The sequence below is a fragment of the Lycorma delicatula genome, chromosome 11 (genome assembly GCF_047948215.1).
Source record: "Lycorma delicatula isolate Av1 chromosome 11, ASM4794821v1, whole genome shotgun sequence".
Lineage (NCBI taxonomy): Eukaryota > Metazoa > Arthropoda > Insecta > Hemiptera > Fulgoridae > Lycorma > Lycorma delicatula.
The window spans coordinates 56,184,324-56,203,420 of NC_134465.1; the positions used below are offsets into that span (position 1 = coordinate 56,184,324).

The following is a 19,097-nucleotide window of genomic DNA, read 5'->3' on the forward strand; positions in this document are numbered from 1 at the left end:
GCAGATATGGAAAAATAAATATAAATTTTTGTAGGAAATAATAAAATTTTATACCATATCCATTTCATTTGCAAGTTATGATAGAATACAGTTCAGCCATCCCTCATATTACCTCCTACTGCTACATAAAAAACACAGGAAGAATGGGCATGTAATAATGAAAATTTCCTTTTATGTTAGTGGAAATTTTATGACAGAATTTAACAAATTGATGGTAGGTAAATAAATAAATTTATTTTACCTACCATCAATATTCTCATTTTTAAAATACCAGCTTAATAAAAAAATAATGAGAAAATTCTGAATCTTACCATAATATTTTCAATAGTTATCAACAGTTACTTTAAATATCAAATTAATCATTATTAAATTCAGTCAGATTTTCTTTATTTTTGGAAAGTAATCATACAATTTTTTCACGTTTAATTTCTTCATCCAGTATTGTAATAGAACTTCTTTGTCTTGTATTTGTACTTACTGTCAAAAAAAAACATAAATAAATCTTGGATTATTATACTGTTACTGATTTATAAATATTATAAAATAATTTATTTGTAAAGTACAAAAATAAATTTTATAATTCTTTACTAGAGATAATAATAGTTCTTTTTATTCAAATGATACTACAATACTTACTGTAAAATTATAATTAAAAACAGGAATATCTATAATTATGATTAGAAGGTCAAAGAATAGTTATTAAACATTAATATCAACATAGTTTCTATCATCTTCATAATTTTGTTTTTCATAAAATACCAGATCCAGAAATTAACTAAACATGTAATTCCTTAAGGTTACCAAACTTGAGATGAGCCCCTGTGATTATTCATTCATTATTTTCACAATGAAATGAAAATACCAATTTAAGGGTACCTCTTTGGGAGCCAATAAGTTTTTTGTATTAAGACAAATGTAAATTGAAACTAACTCCGTTCTGAAATAAGAATTCCAGAAATGTTTTGTATGATAGGAAAAGCAGTAGAATAAATTAACTCCTTTGAAATGTGATCCTTTTAAGTCAAGTTACAAATAAGCAAAATATTCCTGCTTTAACGGTCACAACCTTAAAATAAGTAATCCTCATGAACTTTGTATGTGTATAACAAGAGAAGAGAGCTGATGTTATCTTTTAATAATATATTTTGGTTGTATGTGTTTAAAAAAGAAAAAAAACTTCAACATAAATGACAATAGTACAGTATGTTTTTGTTAATCCATTATCAGGATCCTGAAGATGATGGATTAAAGGAGTTTTATTATACGATATCATTTTTTCAGTTTTAAAAAACTACTATATCAGATTTCACATTAACTACTCAAACATTAAAACACCACATTAACACTTATTTATAAACATAGATAAGTTTTTTATTTTTGCTTTAAATTACTTTATTAATTTGTTGGCATACAAGATAATTCGAAATCTATCTTCTATCTACAAATATTTTTAATAAATATCACAAGGCTTATTAATTACATAAAAATAAATATTAATAATAATAATTCTTAAATATTTTATTAGCTATTTAAAATTATTGCAATAATTTACAAAATACAGAAAATTCTTAATATATAATTTTTATGAAAATTATGTTAAAGTAAAATAATTAATTTTTGTATATATATTTTATTGTATAAAATAAGATTAAATGCTTTTCAATTAAATTTTACTACCTTAATATATTTATATACTCAAAAATTAAATATCTAAAATTAGATCCACATTTATAGTTTTAAATTTCATTTATTTCACACTTGGGTAATTATAGACATATGCCCAATTACTACTACTTATTTGGATTTTTTTTTTATAATAAGAACTAATTTTGTAATGTGATAAATGCCAATCTTTATTGGGATTTGAAATCAAAACCTTTTGGATGAAAGACAAGACTCGACACACTTATGTCAATTAGATATGCTTCTTAATGAATAATAAATGCCAAGAAATACTCAAGTTGAGATTTTATCTCTACATAATCCTACCTCTGTAGAGGATGGGTGAGGTTATGGATAAAAAGAAATGGGATGAAAAAGTGGTAAATAGATATTAAATTACTGAGAAGAGAGGAGAGTAAGAGGAATTACGAACTACACCTAAACAACTTACAAACATTGAATAATCAACAACAGATGGATGTGGAGAGACTTCGGAAAAGTTTAAAAGATGGCTTAGAAGCTGCTGAGTGCCATTAAAAGTAAATGGGACTCAGAAACAGAACAAGGTGTGGTTCAATGAGAAATGTGGGAAAGCTGTTAACAAAAAAAAAAGAAATTCAAACAGATGCTATCGGCAAGTAAAGTTCAAAATGATGAAAGGGTCTGTAAAGAGAAACACTCGAAAGCGAAAAGTGTACATTTATAAATGAACAGCTGGTCAAGGCAGAAGAGGATAGGAACAAGAACAGCTTTTGTTACTTTTATAAAGCTATAACATTTTAGGGAAGGTGGTGATATATTATCACCACTTAGGGATGATGGTGAACAAGAAGGGCAAACTGGTGACTGATGAGGAGGAGGAGGAACTCAACTTATGGAGAAATTACTTCCAAGAGCTGCACATGGCTGACTGTCGCCTTAATCCATTTGGCTACACCAGCTACATTACTTCCAAGAGCTCCTCAATTACCCTTTGGAAGAAGAGAGAGAATATGGATGAAACTACTCCCTTACATTGAGGAAAACTTAGGACATCAGGTGGGTTTCTGCACAATCATCTATGATGAGAATATGAAGATGTAGTGAATATCTGATCCAATATAATAACAGATGATTGAGAAGAAATAAGGATATAATAAAAAGGCCTGCTATGTGTCTGTGGATTTCATGAAAGTACACTAGAGTGTAGATAGGGGAAAGCTTTTAGAGATTATGGAGGAAGCAGTAATACCAGATAAGATAGTAAGACTTGTCAGTTTGTACATTGAGAATTCAGTGTGTAAAGTGAGGGTGGTTGGGAAGGAAATAGGCTGTTTTGAGGTGGAAACTGGAGTCAAACAAGGAGACTATCTTTCTCTTTAATCTGGCACTGGAAAAGGCAATAGAAGGTTACAGCAATGGGTAGAAGAGAGTGTACTGAAGCAACAGTGAGAATTCTGGTGTTTGTGGATGATGTGGTGATGATAAGGAGTTGGTGGAGGCACGGAAGGTTGGAGGGTGGGTTAATCTGTTGTATATGGAGATAGCAAAGGGAGGGGCAGTACTGATGGTTCTGTTGGCTCTGGGCAAGAAGATTGAGAGGAAACTGATATTCTTTAAAAATAAAGTCCTAAGGAAAATATCTGAGGGGAATTGCAGGAACAAGTGAGGATAATAAAGAACAGGATATAATGGCTTGGACATGTATTATGAATGTAGAAGAGACATCATTGGGGAATTTTATGAAGAGAAAAAACCCCATTTTACATGTCTTTTGGGAATTCCTAAACTTACTTAGGTGGGGAAATGGAGCTGAAAGAGATTTTGGATGCAGATATTAGTAAGACTGACAGGAGTGGAGGAGGCTCAAGAGTGAAGCAATGAACCAATTTCGGTTCAAATGGCCTATATACGTACCTACATAAAAGAAATTATACTATGACCTCCATGGTAGAGTGGTAGCATCTGTCTTTCGTCTGGAAAGTTCTGGGTTGAATCCAAAGTTAGGTTAATCATTTGTCTCGCATCTAACGTTCTTATATTCAGACTTCAAACTTAGTGATGAATTAATCATTAAAAAAATGTAAATATGAGGGTTTTTTTCCAAGGTACGATCGGTTATGAAATAAAAACCCGTGCAAAAATCGGATAAACCTTTGTGCATATGTGTTGCGTAGTGTCTCTAGTATGACCTTCAATCACGCCGCGTCACTTTGTTTAGTTCTGAACACGCAGCTAGCACATAAACATGTGTACAACAATAGCATCTCCCGCCAAATGTGAAGTGCGTGTGGTAATTCGATTTCTTCAGGCTGAGGAGTGTAATGCAGCTGAAATTCATCGACGAATAAGTAATGTGTACGGTGGAACTTTAATGAGTGACAGCAAAGTGCAACAATGGTACAGGAACTTTAAAGCAGAACATACAGATGTTCATGATGCAGGCGGTCAGGGAAGGAAGCGAGTGTCAACTGATGAGCGAGTGGATGAGGCAATTCGAGAAAATCGTTGGTTCACATTGAGTGATTCATTTCCTGAAATTTCAAGGTCAGCTCTCTACACCATTGTGAGTGAGACTTCAGTACCACAAACTTTGTGTGAGATGGATTCCCAAATGCTGTCCGACCATCACAAAACAATGAGAATGGACGCCTCCCTAACATTTCTCTAGCGCTACCACAATGAAGGAGAAGATTTTTTGAACAAAATTGTCACAGGGGACAAGACATGGGTCCATTTCAAAACTGAAGAAACAAAAGAACAGTGGATGCATTCTCATTCTCCCAGTAAACCGAAGAAGTTCAAGCGAACCTTCTCCAACAGAAAGTGTATGGCTACTGTGTTCTGGGACCGGAATGGAGTTCTCTTGGTGGAATTCATGGAACGTGGCACGACCATCACTGCAGCCTCATACTGCGTGACTCTTCAACGTCTATGAAGGGCAGTTCAGAATAAGCGGAGAGGAATGTTGTCATCATGCATTGTCTTTCTCCATGACAATGCTCGGCCGCACACTGCAGCTGTAACAAAGAAGCTCCTGCAGCGTTTTCGTTGGGAAGTGTTTTATCACCCACCATACAGCCTGGACTAGGCTCCATCCGATTTTCAACGCTGGCTAGGACAACATTTTGGCATAGACATCGAGCTATTCCAGCGTAGAAACATGGCTGTAAACACAGGCGGCTCCGTTCTATGATGAGGGTATTGGAAAGTTGGTACCATGCTACGACAAATGTCTAAATCAGAGTGGCGACTATGTAGAGAAATAGTGTAACTATGTAAGTACATGTTACTAATAAAAAACTTTTTATTTTCACCTTGGTTTTAATTTCGTGACTGATCAGACCTTGAAAAAAATAACCCTCGTATATAAAACTTATGAATCATATGTAATGCATAAAATCATTAAGAAATAGAAATCATTTTTTTATAATCATTTGTATTTAATTTTCTTATTTCTTTGTCTACTATGATAATTGTTTAACAATCACAATATGCATCTAGTTTTAGAATTATGTTTTTATTGACATTTTATGAGCTACTTTTTATTTTAATAGCAGCTCATTTATTTATTTACCATAATGAACAAGCAAATGGTTAATACTACTTCCTTACTTTATATATATAAATCATAAATAAAAAAAAGTTCTTATGTAATGTAATGTAGAAACATCATTATGCAACTCAAGGATTACTGCTGTTTGTTATCAAGAAATAGAAATTAAATATAAGTTTTGTATATCTTTACTATAATAGTTTCATACTACGTTGTTAATCAATGAGGAAAATTATACCTACTGAAACTGATATGACATTAATAAACAAGAAACTTTATACAAGATAATACACAATTTATGGAATTTTGGATCAAACAAGTACAGATTTATTTGATATCACTTGAATATAATTATATGAATGTTTCATTTTAATTCCCTCAGATGATTTTCTTGCAAACTGCACACAATATAAAAAAAATGACGTAAACAAAATTTAGTCGGACTGGAGAGGGGAGACCTCACATTTATTCAAATGGAATGGCCTATTTCTGACAACACCAATGAAAAGAGCAGAAAATTTTACATTGGAATTAGTGGTCATACGTTTGACCTTGAAACTTTTTTGAAGGTTATGGCTAACCATTAGAGATATATTATTATACAAGTACTGAATTCTTTTCACACATATTTACAGTCCCTGGTTTCTAGGTTGTGAGAAGAGGATTACTATCTGGTACTGTCTTCAAAATTCACCAAACTGTGTTATTCAAATACTGGATGTCATTAACTTATAATCCATGAACTCAACAAAGCTGTACAAATTACATGTGAAAAATGTTAACCTTGAAATAATAGTCAAGGTGTAAACCAAGGTCACCATGAGTGTCCCCTCCAATCTAAGTAACTTGTTTAGGACATTTTTTTGTATTGTGTAGTTTACAAGAAAATCCCTGTGGGGGGGGGGGTGGATTAAAATGAAACATTATATATATATATTACCAAATTTAATCTTTTTAAGATTCATATTATTCCTCTGTACTGTTAAATTATATTTAAATTAAACCAACTAGTACAGAATATTGAGATAAGACATATCTTATCTTAATTTTTCATGAAAGTACTTTCATGGGATGGAGCATACTCAGTCATGATATAAATAATTTTGTTACTGCATACTAAAAATTTAAAAATAAAAATACTAAAATAATGAAAATTGTGTTCTTATGTGAATGCTGCTGTTGCAATTTTTGTAGGATCGACTCCCTCAAATACTGTCTGATTTGTTAGAAACATAAAAAACAGAATCAAAGTAAATTTAAACATTTTGCAAAAAGGTTATTGTGGAAATATTGAATTTTATTACTAAAAGAGTAGTATTAATGATATACTCTACTTTTTCTGTTTAGCCTCCAGAACCACTGTAAGATAAAACTTCAGAGGATGAATGAGGGTGATATGTATGAACGTAAATGAAGTGTAATCTTGTACAGTCTCAGGTCGACTATTCCTGAGACGTATGTTTAATTGAAACCCAACCATCAAATACAAATATATACAAATATCCACAATTAGTATTCAAATCTGTATAAAATTAACTGCCTTTACTAGGAATTGAACCCTAGAACTCTCGACTTATAAATCTGCTGATCTGCGATGACAAGTTCACCACTACACTAACCTGGTGGCTAGTAGTAATTATACATTACGTATATCAAATTCAAATTACATTTAATAAATCATCTAGTACAAAATACAGTATTGAGATAAGACATATTGGATTTTTTTAGAAAGATTTTTCAATCATAGCTGAGGATGCAAGATCCCATTAAAGTATTATCAAGAAAAATTAAGGTAAGACATATCCTACCTTCATATTTTGTACTAGGTAGTTTATTTAATATGCAAATGTAATTATATATATATATATATAGTGTGTACACAAGGTTTGTTCAATTAGTATCTAACCTTATTCTTTTACTGTGAAATATTTGGATTAGAATGGCAAAATTCAGGAAGGTGTGAGGAGACTCTAAAATGAATAAACAAGTTTTCATAATCTCATAGAACAAGTCAATTACATTCAGGCAATCAGTGTGTTTGTTTATGCAACATTTGTTCATCAAATTATCACTTTATATGAAATGATAAAATGTGCACAATGTTATTGCAATGAGTTTAGCTAAAAACATGACACAAATTAAGTTTTTTTTATATGTAGCAATATATCATGAATGTCCACCAGAACATAAAACTATTAATAAACAGAATAACAATAATTCTTGATAATGTCAAGAGATTCTCTGTAATTTTTATGATGTAGTTTGGGGTAAGAGACAGAGTATATGATGGAGCCATGCAAGTGACAGTTGTATCATGACACCCCACCCATTCTTCATATCTAATTCAGGATCTTTTTGGCAAGGCAATGAATTTTTCAGGTTCCTTATACTTTCTGGTCATTTAAATTGAAGAAGTGTCCAAAAGGATCCTGATATAAGAGTCAAAATTACAAAATAAATGCAACAGAACAGCTTGGTCAATAGAACAACTTAGTCGCCATATCTGATGACTTCTAGAAATATTTGCAATAAAAGAAGAGCTGCTGCATTAATTGTAAAGAATCACAAAGGACTTTTACTTTACTTATATATATATATATATATATATATATATATATATATATATGTAAATGTATATATTTTCTGTTTTCTTGAATTTTGAATCCCAGTAATGGACAATAAAATTTGCATATGAATTCATAATACTTCAAAATTTCAAAACAAATGACAGTCTAAAATAAAATTAAAATAGATTTTTTAAAAGAATTATACTATAATGTAATTATAGAATTCAATACCAACTGAAGATGCCAGATGCTGTGAAAATCGATTCTTGGAAATTAATATGTTAAGTTTAACTTATCTATATTTTATTCATATACATGCAATTTCTTATGATTATTTTATTTCTTCTACAATTATGTTAATTTACAGATACTTCATCATATGTACAACTACTATAATTTATGTAAAATCTAAAGACTGGTTCTTCCTACAAGCTGTCTCTACTTTCCTCCTCTTCACCACTCATATAACCCTGCATGGAGAACACTTGTTACTGTTTGCTACAAAAGTAAAACCTTCAAATGATATTGCTTGTATTTATTACTATTTTTATTTTTTTATTATTGCTCATTCTACCATACTCATTTAGTTTTGCTATTATTTATTTATTTAAATTTGTCGTTTAATTATTATATATTTCATCTGTTATTTATTTATTCTGCAGTATTAATCTATTTATTTGAGCTACTACATAAATTATTTTGTATGAAATCATTTTATGTTTTATATTTATAGCATATAGTAGAAATTAATGTTAATTATGTTTTAAGTAATGTTTATTATAATATGAACTTAATATCTCTGTAGTATTCATAATCTTCTTTTGTAATAAATTTAATGATTACTATTATATTATCATTACTCATGTTTCTTTAACACTTTATTTATTTATGTATTTTTTGTACAATTTAATGTTTTTATTTTGTAGTTTTGTAGGCCTACAAAGCTCAAAAGAGTATTAGTTGGTGCATACATGCTATTTAGAAATAATTTCATAAATAACTATGCTACTTCAAAGAAAATAATAACATTTTAGCCTATAATACATAATCAACTTATTTCATATACTTTTGTATTATGTCATTATTTCTGTCTATTTATAGCAACAAAACCTTAATTTAACATACTTGAAAAAACCATATACTTTCAAGAAATAAATAAATTACTTCATAAACATCTTGAACAAAACATTAGGCATAAATAATTTTACTTATAATAACAAATTACCAGACCATATTTTGTTACTGTAATAGTAATGTCATAATTGGATATAGTGCAAGTCACTGCAAATTAATGGATGTGATTTTTGGAATACACTACTATAGTTGCTGGTACAAGAAGAAACAGCTGAATGTTGTTAAGAGCAGTGGAGGGGATGCCACAGCGTGCTACTGACCCACCTTAAGATATTACATACACTATAGTAATACGTATTATAAAAAAAATTAAGTTATAAATTTTAGATTTTATTTTTGTGATAACAATCAAAATAATAACTGCTAAATATTACAAAATACAATTTATCAGCCATCATGGAATTACCTGTAGTTAATAAATTAAGCCTTTAGTAAAGGACAATCAAAGCTGCCTGTAGTGTTCAGTTGACCATGCCCATGTTCATAATTGGGTTCTAAATTGCACAGTAAAATTCAACATCTGGTTAGAGAGTTATCCATGAACACAGCAGCATTTTTATCACTGGATATGGACTATTCCAGAAGATTCTGATAAAGTGGGATTACTCTGGGGTATTATCCTTTGTCAAATTGTAATCATTTTTTAGAAACTGAAAAATTAGTCATTGTGAAGTAAAAGGCTCTTAAGAGAAAACATTTTCTATATCTTCACAGAAAAGCCTCTCTTTCTACATATATATATAGACATTTCTGACTTGATTGAGAAAGTTTTAACTATTATTAGAGAATGAATCAATATATATATGCTAAACAATATATGCTAATTTTATGGTAACAAATAATAAGATTTGTGAATGAAATGCTTCAAGGGTATTTTCCTGGTCCCTAAACTATAATAATATTTGGCAAAACCGATACTAAATTTTTAGTTCAAACAATACCCAATGACTTTGGTGTTTTTAACATGTCCAAAAATCTGAATTTTTGGCTGATATCAGAATGGCTGATGCACCATACCATACTTTATATATAATACAATAGTAATTATCTGGTTTTTAAATTTACAGAAAAACTAAACAATCTACTATACTGTATTTATTTAATAACTTATCTAAAAATTAAATAAATAAGTAGAGTTACAACCTTAAATTTAATATTAAGTTTATTAAACTTAAACCTTAAGTTTTAAAAATGTTACTATCACAAGTTCTTGGGTAGAAGTTAAAAAAATATAAAACGTACAATCTCTCTTATTCTTTTAAGAAAAATTTTGTACTACCTTATAGTTTTTCAACAAATAACACATAACTTTAATCACATTATACATTTTATGCAACAAAAACCTTTGGTTAAGTATTAGCATGCTTTACAATTTTATATATAAAAAATAAATGTTATTATATACAATAACTAAAACAAAAAGCAGTAAAATTATCACAAAATAAATAAAACAAAACAACTACTCTATTTTGGTTAACATAAAAATTTATAAAAATATAATTAATTGATCTCAATTAAATAAATAACTATTGCTTTAAACAACTTTATGTAGTTAAAAAATAGCAAAAATATTTAGCCGTGGTGAAGAGCAATTCCATTAATTACTTTGATTCTTAGTGGTTAAATTAGCAGGATTTCTTTGTTTTTGTTTATCCATTGCCAATTTAATTTTTAGACTAATAAAAAGAAGTAGCATATTTACCTAGATCAACTATTGCTAGAATGTTTAAGCATATTTGACTGATTTATAATGAGAACTAAAATAAATAACAATACAATTTGTCAAGTTTGAGCTGCAATTCGATTTATATTAACAAAAAAGATAATTTTGTTAATAAGTTGTCAAAAATACATTATTTCAATAAAAAAAAAAATTACACAATATATAAATAACGCACATTCAAAATCTGAACAGAAGACAAGGAGCAGATTATTGTCCATTTTATTTTAATGAAGTATTGGAAAAAGTAATTATGAATGGTGAATAAGGAATTGGTGCGAAGAAAATAAAATTGAAAAGCAAGATTAGGATCCAAAAGAAAAGGCCTCTCAATAGATTGCTTGACAAATTTGCAGACAATTTTGTAATCCTAGCAGAAGATTTTAAAACAGATTAACACACTGAAGGAAATAGTTAAAAAAATGGGCCTATAAATATCTTAGAAAAACCAGAGCTCTCCAAACACTTTAGCATAAGGTATAGTAAAATCAATAGCTAATAGCTTGAAGTACCTTAGAGAATTTAATACAGCCCAATGGGATAGTCAAAGTTAATAAAACCAGGGTCACAAAACCCATAAATGATTATGGAATGACTAAGAATATATATAACAAGAAATGAATTTCAAGAATGGCAAAACTGAGGCATTACATAATAGAGAAGTATTATACATAATCAAATAAATAACCTTAGACCTGGGTGAGAAATAAACAAACCTGAAAACATAGAAAGGAAAATACTACAATCTACGGAAGAAGATATTTGAAAACTATATAAAAAAATAATGAGTTTTATTGGAGGGTAAATAAACTATTAGATATGATTAGGAAATGCTGACTTGCCTTCTACAGATACTAGACAAGAATGGATGAAAACAGGTAACCAAGGAAATCTTCACGCAAGGTAACAATAGAGAGAAAACTACTAAGTGGTTCAATCAAGTCAAAGAAGATCTAAAAAATGGAAAGACAGAAACACGTGAAATCACAGGCAGACACATTTAGACATAAACTCAAAACATATGAAGGATTCCAGAATAAAAGAATAAAAACAGAATGAGACCAGCAAAGGCAAGGAGGACAATTATGCAATATAAAAAAGTACTGGGAACATAAAAAAAGAGATACCAATAAATGAAATTATTTATTGTGTTCTTACAGAAACCGATGGTGATTAAAAAAAATAAAAAGAGTAACACATAAAAAGCAATTTAAAATTAACATACATATCTCATTGACTATTAACTTATAAACAAATTATTATGGTTTTGTCTTTCACTTTATCTTGTTTACTCATATATTCATGGTTACTTTATATAGTGCTATAATTTTCTGTCAATATATTTACGAATAACTTTAAAGGTCATAGCAGAATTATCATTATATTTTGTATTCTAAATTAATATACTTTACTAAATATTATTTAGCACATCACCACTTTCCTTACCAAAGCAACCATATATATGAAATTACTTAATATTACCACATAAAAATTCATTAATACTATTAATATTTTCTGAATCAGTAAGTCCTCTATCTTTTACAAAAACAATTGTTCACTTAAACTGCAATAATGTGGCGGAAGCTTGTTTTGGAGCTTCGAGACTGATACATTAAGGATGTTTTTTAAAGACCAAGGCGATGGAAAAGAGGTGATTTCAATATTTATGATTTAATGATTTATTAGAAAAGATTACTATAAAAAAGATTGGTTTTTGAAAAGGGATTATTTACAAATGATCTGTATTGAACATTACATAGTTGCTGAGTATTTTTTTTTTCTTAATGCTGATAAGTGATCCAATATTACCTGTTCCCAAACACCAATACCGTACCATATTACAATACAATACCATATTTTTGTCAATCACATTTAGAAACTTTTAAATTTGAGTAGGTGCCAACTGTCTTTCAGTATCAAAGATAAAGTAAATTTCATTGTTTCATCTAGTTCAGAAATGCACAACAGATTTTTGTTGTGAAGTTATGAATCAAATGATTTAATGAAAACCATTTATTAAATGTTTGTAATAAATTTTTAGTACAAGATTTGTTTGTTCTTTAATAGCAATGGTGTCATCAACATACAAGATAAAATCAGAATTTAATTAAGATTCCCATCTTGATCTAAAAATGATCTCGTGATTATTTGTATGGAATTAAAAAGTAATTGGTCTAAAATTGAACACAGGGATGCAGGGTTTTACATGACATCATTTAGAAGTATACTTGATCACATCTTTGTAACTAATTGTTCTCTGAAAACAGTCTGACAAACAAGATCATAAGAGTTAAAAATATGTATTTTAAAATAACAGCACTGTTTGTATTAGGCATATATAACACATTGTAAACATTGCCAAAATTTATTTACAGTAATTTTGAAATTTAGCACACACTACTTAATTGTTATAGTTAATTTGTTATTTCTTAGAAGTCTAAAAAAGGTTAGAGAATATAAATAGTACACAAAAAATTTTAATGGAAAAACTACAATTGTAATATTAAAATATTCCTGTTTACCAAAATCATCTACAGAGTATAACCTTACAAACTTTTCTGAAGCTACTAAAGCTTAACAAATTGTTTAATTCTTTAGTGAAAAAATACATTAAAAATTAACTATAGAAAAATTATTTTTTACAATAAGCTAAAAATATGAATAAAAACATTTTTTTGCTGATATTCACTGTTATGAAAACCTTGTTTTTTGTTAGCAGTGACTAATGAATTTAAAAAATTTACATATTATAAGAAAACAATACAAACTTTGCACATTAAAATTTAAAACAATATTTCAAGAAATTATTTCTTTCAATTTAATCATGGCAATATTAACTAAGTTTATTTCAAGATCATACTGCACATAAATTTTTATCAAAATTACTTATATGACTGAACAGCAAAACCTACTCCTGTGTTCCAGAACAAAATATTACTTAGTATAAAAAAAACCTGAACATAATTGACACAATTAGTAAGATACTATTCACGACAGAACATAGAGGTAAATAACAAATGCTAACTTCACGATTACTATTATAGTTTGTAATTATGGTTTTTAAATAAGTCCAAGTTTTATGTTTTTAAATAATCTCCATTCAGATTAAGAGAAATCAATTCATAAGTCTTATAACTAACTCAATAATAAATACCTAAATAGGATAAAATATCACTGCAGTAATAAAAACTAGCTAAAAAAAAAAAAATTATTTTAAACTGTATAAAATTTAACAATTAGATATTAGCTATTTTAAAACTGTAACACAATAACTAACATAAAACGTTACATAAGTAACTTAATATAAATCAACAACAATGGAATGTAAATTCACAAAAAGTAAAATACTTAGATTATATGTCATCTTTTAATGTTTTGGAAAATAATATTACATAAGTTTTGAGAAAATAAAATATTTAGCATTATTTTACTTTCATCAGTAACCAAATAGTTTGAGCTATTCTACACAATATATATTTCTAATGGCATTACACCATTGGCATCATCAAATTGAACATTCCTAGATGCCTTTCTTTTTCCTGTTTAACCTCCGGTAACTACATTTAGATAATTCTTCAGAGGATGAATGAGGAAGATGATATATGTATGAGTGTAAATGAATGTAGTCTTGCACATTCTCAGTTCGACCATTCCTTAGATGTGTGGTTAATTGAAATCCAACCACCAAAGAACACCGGTATCCACGATCTAGTATTCAAATCCATGTAAAAATAACTGGCTTTACTAGGACTTGAACGCTGGAACTCTCGAATTCCAAATCAGCTGATTTGGGAAGACGCATTCACCACTAGACCAACCCGGTCTATTCCTAGATGCCTGCTTGATGCTATTTATCTAATTTACTTTTATTATATCTTTGTTATTAGTCAGACAAGTTGGAAATAGTTGGTTTAGGCATTCAGAGGCGGTTGTACGGCCTTACTGTAAAAATCGCTTTGAGTGTCACACTACTTGGGAATTTTTGGAAATTCCAAATTTGGAATTTTTTTTTAATCATAAATTAGGTACTACTAATTTTTAATTAGTACTATTGCCACTCTTTTTTTAATTGCCTAATTTTTATTGAGCAGTATTTTTTATCATGAAATATACTCATTCTGATCACTAAAATATAAAAATTTTATTACTGATATTGTTTAATGCAATTTGTTAAAAAACAGCTCTGCTATAATGTGCAGCTAAGCACCAGTTTTGTTATACGAGGTCTATTATAAATGCCTTTCATATTTGTTATTTATACTATAAATTTTTATTATTTCTAAATTTTATTATTTTTATATTATTATATATTATAATTGAATGTGTTGTACATAATTTTTCTTATTAAGATATTGTACATTTTTAGTTTTTAATACATAAAAATTAAAAATATAAATTTTTAATTAATTTATATTATTAAACTAATTTGTACTTACATTTTATTATTTTTTTTATGTAAAGTGTGTACAATATTAATATATATATTCAGAATATCTGATAGATTACAAAGGTAATTTTTTTACAAATTAAATTTTAAGACTCATATGCGTTTTAAGTCGTACTACTGTACTATATACTAGGGATTAGCAAAATATATATACGTTCACGCTACTTTTTTCTCTATGTAGTAGATAAAAGATTTCAAAATTATTTAAAATACAGTACCATCCAGCAATTACTCTATGGTACATTCAGAATTAGGAGTAGCAGTTTTTTTATTTTGTTATTGCTCTATGACAAGTAGCAAACCTTTTCATGCAGTAAAATTTATTTACTTTTCAACAAGATGTTCACGGCACCAGGCACATTCTCCCTGGTATTCATGTTGGTCCATGTCTATGTCTATATTTTTCAAAGCCTTCTTTTAAATTTCTCTTTTGACACCGCAAAATTTACCACTTGTCTTCCAGGCCATCAAAATTAGCATCCTCTTCAACAGATTGAATGTCTGTCTTAATACTTCATTATCTGTCATCAAAACAACTTTGTTTTCCATCTTGACAGCCTTATAACAGATTTTATTCACATTATACATCAGCTGTAATAACTGATCAACTGTTTTGTTGACTTTTCTACCAACCAATTATGAAAATCACTCTGCTGCAGTAATGGTAGTCACTTTTTCCTCTTCCATAACATTTGATGTGATGTAAGGACCATCTCATCATAGTACTAGAAATATTTCACAGTTTGTCTAGCCTTGAAATTTTAATGAATCTGGTTTATTTGAATGATTTATAAGGGTATATTCACTTTCTTAAATGAAGTTTGAGATTTCTAGTCTCTCACAGGGACTGTTCCAAAATCAAACCAGTTTTTCTCCTTTCTTTCCAAATATTTTTATTATGATTTTAAAACTATAATAATGATAATAATAAAACTATTATTATATATTGACGAAAAGCTACATTGCATCTTTTAAATCAAATTCTTTTTCACTAATTTTACTTTTTGTATAATAAAAATCCAGCATTCAATTTTAATTCAATCAGGTAATGAAAAAGACTGTTTGCATGTGCCAATGGGTAATGCAGTTAGTTTATTATGTAAAAATACTGTTTAGCCATATGTAATCGACTGCAATATGGCCAATGAGCTGAACCTGTTTCAGCCATTGAAGCAAAAATGAATTTTATAATTTATTTCTAAAAATTCAAATTTATTTTCTGTATTTGTGATCACCACAATAGACATGCAAATACAAAAACAATTCTCACCTTCCCTAATGGCCAGACTTAGCACCAAGTGCCTCTCAGTTGTTGATACATTTTAAAGTGGTTATTTGTCAATCAGTGCTGTGATTAAAAATATTTTAAGGCAGGGATTTCCTTGTAATAATTAAAATTGTTTAAAAATAATAAATTTTCATTATTTTTTTAACAGCTTAACAGTACTTAGTTTGTGAGAATGTCTTGTATACAGTAAAATAATAGTAATGTATAATAATGCTATGTATTCTAAACATATATTTAATCTGTACTTAAACTTATCATGAAATAAAAAAAAAATTATTAATTAAATAAACATAGATAGTAGTTTTTATACTCAAGAACCATTTAAAAGTAATTAATGCAGCCATGATGATGTCAATAATACACTATTAATTGTTCAACATTTGCATAAGCTATAATAATATAACAATCACAGACCTTGTTAGTCATTTTTATTTCATAATATTATATTAATAATCAACAAAGTTGGTAATTACGAATATTAATACAAAAGTAATTAATTTACGTAGAAATTAAGTTTTTGTCATATTTTATAAACAAAAAGCATATTACAAATGGTTATTGTAAAAGTCAAAAATTATTTGTAAAAATTACTTTTTTAAATATATTTTATCTAATGCAATAATAAAAGAGCTTTAACTTAAAGTTTAAAGTAAAACTTTTAACTTTAAAAATATAAGTTATTATTTTCTTAAAATAAACTGTGATAAGGTACTAGACACAATTTTATGCACACATGTAGGCTATTTATAGATTAATCTCTGGTCAGATGTTACAAAGAAACCAGTTTCCATAGCAATAATCATCATATACACAATAGATATCAGCTTTTTATTTTCTGTTTAGCCTCTGGAACCACTTTAAGGTATTAATTCAGAGGATGATATGTATGAATGTAAATGAAGTGTAGTCTTTTACAGTCTCAGATCGACCGTTCCTGAGATGTGTGGTTAATTGAAACCCAACCACCAAAGAACACCGGTATCCACGATCTAGTATTCAGGTCTAAATAAAAGTAACTGCCTTTATGAGGATTTGAACCTTAGAACTCTCGACTTCGAAATCAGCTGATTTGCGATGACGAGTTAACCACTAGACCAACCTGGTAGGCTTAGTAGACATCATCAGCTAAGCTTAAATATCATCACACATGCATTGTCGTTCGATTCTTACAGTTTGAGTAGTACATGTGAAATAGGGAGGTAATTGTAGCTTCTTTTGCCAGTTGTGAGGTATGTAGCACCATTAGTTTTTTGCAAGCAGAAGTAACACCTACAGCTGAGATCCACCATCAGCGTGTGTAGTTCATGGTAATAACATAATGAATGACAGTTCTATGAAGGAATGGTGCAGAAAATTCAGGAAAGGGAGAACTAATGAGCACAAAGAGAAAGGAAGAGTGACATTTCATTTTGAGTGTTTAACTTGTTGAAAAAACTGAACATACTGTTTGAGATAACGTCTAAACAATTACTGAACATCATGAAAATTTTCCTCAAATTTCACAGTTCACTTTTTATGTCTTTTTACAGACAGAATAAATTTTCCTTAAATACTGTGCACAATGGGTACTGAAACATTTCCAAATTCCAACAAACAAAAAGAATTAGTGTGACACTGACTTTTCTTTTACAGTACTGAAATTGAGAAAGTGATTTCTTAACGTATTATTACTGAGAATGAGATATGGATTCAGTTCATTATACTGAGACAAAAGAAAAGTAAAAAAAAAAAAATGGATATACACACATTTGCCGAACAAGTCTAAAAATTCAAACAAATCAATAGAAACAAAAAAATTATGTTTACCATGCTTTGTAAAGGAATTTTGTTGAGACAATTTATGAAGTTGAGTACACCAATAACTGCAGAGATTTATTGTGTAACATTGACAAAGTTTAGGAGAGCAATACAGAGTAAACCGTAAAGGATTGTTTTTTGCATGACAATGCACGCTCTCTTACTGTCGCTTATACCAAGAATGTACTAACAATTTTAAGTTGCAGAATTTTCACCATTCACCTTACAGCTCTGTTTTGGCACCATCTAGTTTTCACCTGATCACAAAATTGAAGCACTTCAAAAGTAATAATGAACTCATGGAACTTTGGCAGCACCACTCTTTGAAGAAGGAATGGACATGCTGATATCACAATGTGACAAGTGCTTGAATTTGAGCTGGGAATATGTTGAAAAGTATTATAGCTGTGTATATATGCAACTTTTGCTTAAAATATTTTTTTTAATTTTTAATTTTTTTTTATTTGACTGGAAGTTAATTTATAAACAGCCCTATATGTACTTTTTTAAAACTGCAGATGCATAAATATAAATAACATAATATAAAATACAAAATTAAGAGCTAATTTTCAAAATAAATTCTATCTTATTTGTAGTAAAGCTTTTTTGTTCTTAACATTATAATAGCTCAGTATAATTTTTCATATTTAAAAGTTAATCTTTTTTTATTAAACATTTTTAAAAAGTTTAATATTTTCTCATGTTTATCGATGAATATATTTGCTTACAGCAAAATAGAATATGAATATACTGCTTTATTAGTTAAATATTACTCATACACATATACCTTAAGTAATGAATAATAAAGATTACATTTTGAAAGTATCTACAACCTTTCTTCTAAAATACTAAACTTAAACAATTATATTTTTTTAAATAAATATAAGCAAAAAATTAAACATCTTCTAAAAAATACAGTTCTGTTGTCAAATGTTTTATTAAAATTG

At 28.6% G+C, this 19,097-nt stretch overlaps 1 protein-coding gene across 6 annotated transcripts in view; it reads right to left on the reverse strand.

The window, feature by feature from the left end:
* Positions 1 to 370: 370 nt before the first annotated feature.
* The window catches only part of nSMase (neutral sphingomyelinase), a 71,220-nt gene continuing 52,493 nt past the window's right edge, over positions 371 to 19,097 (reverse strand). For all 6 annotated transcript variants that reach the window (XM_075378469.1, XM_075378464.1, XM_075378467.1 and 3 more), the window contains one exon: positions 371 to 477. In XM_075378469.1, the coding sequence (XP_075234584.1) occupies positions 404 to 477 (74 nt within the window). In that variant the 3' untranslated portion in view covers positions 371 to 403. The remainder of the gene's footprint in view (positions 478 to 19,097) is intronic.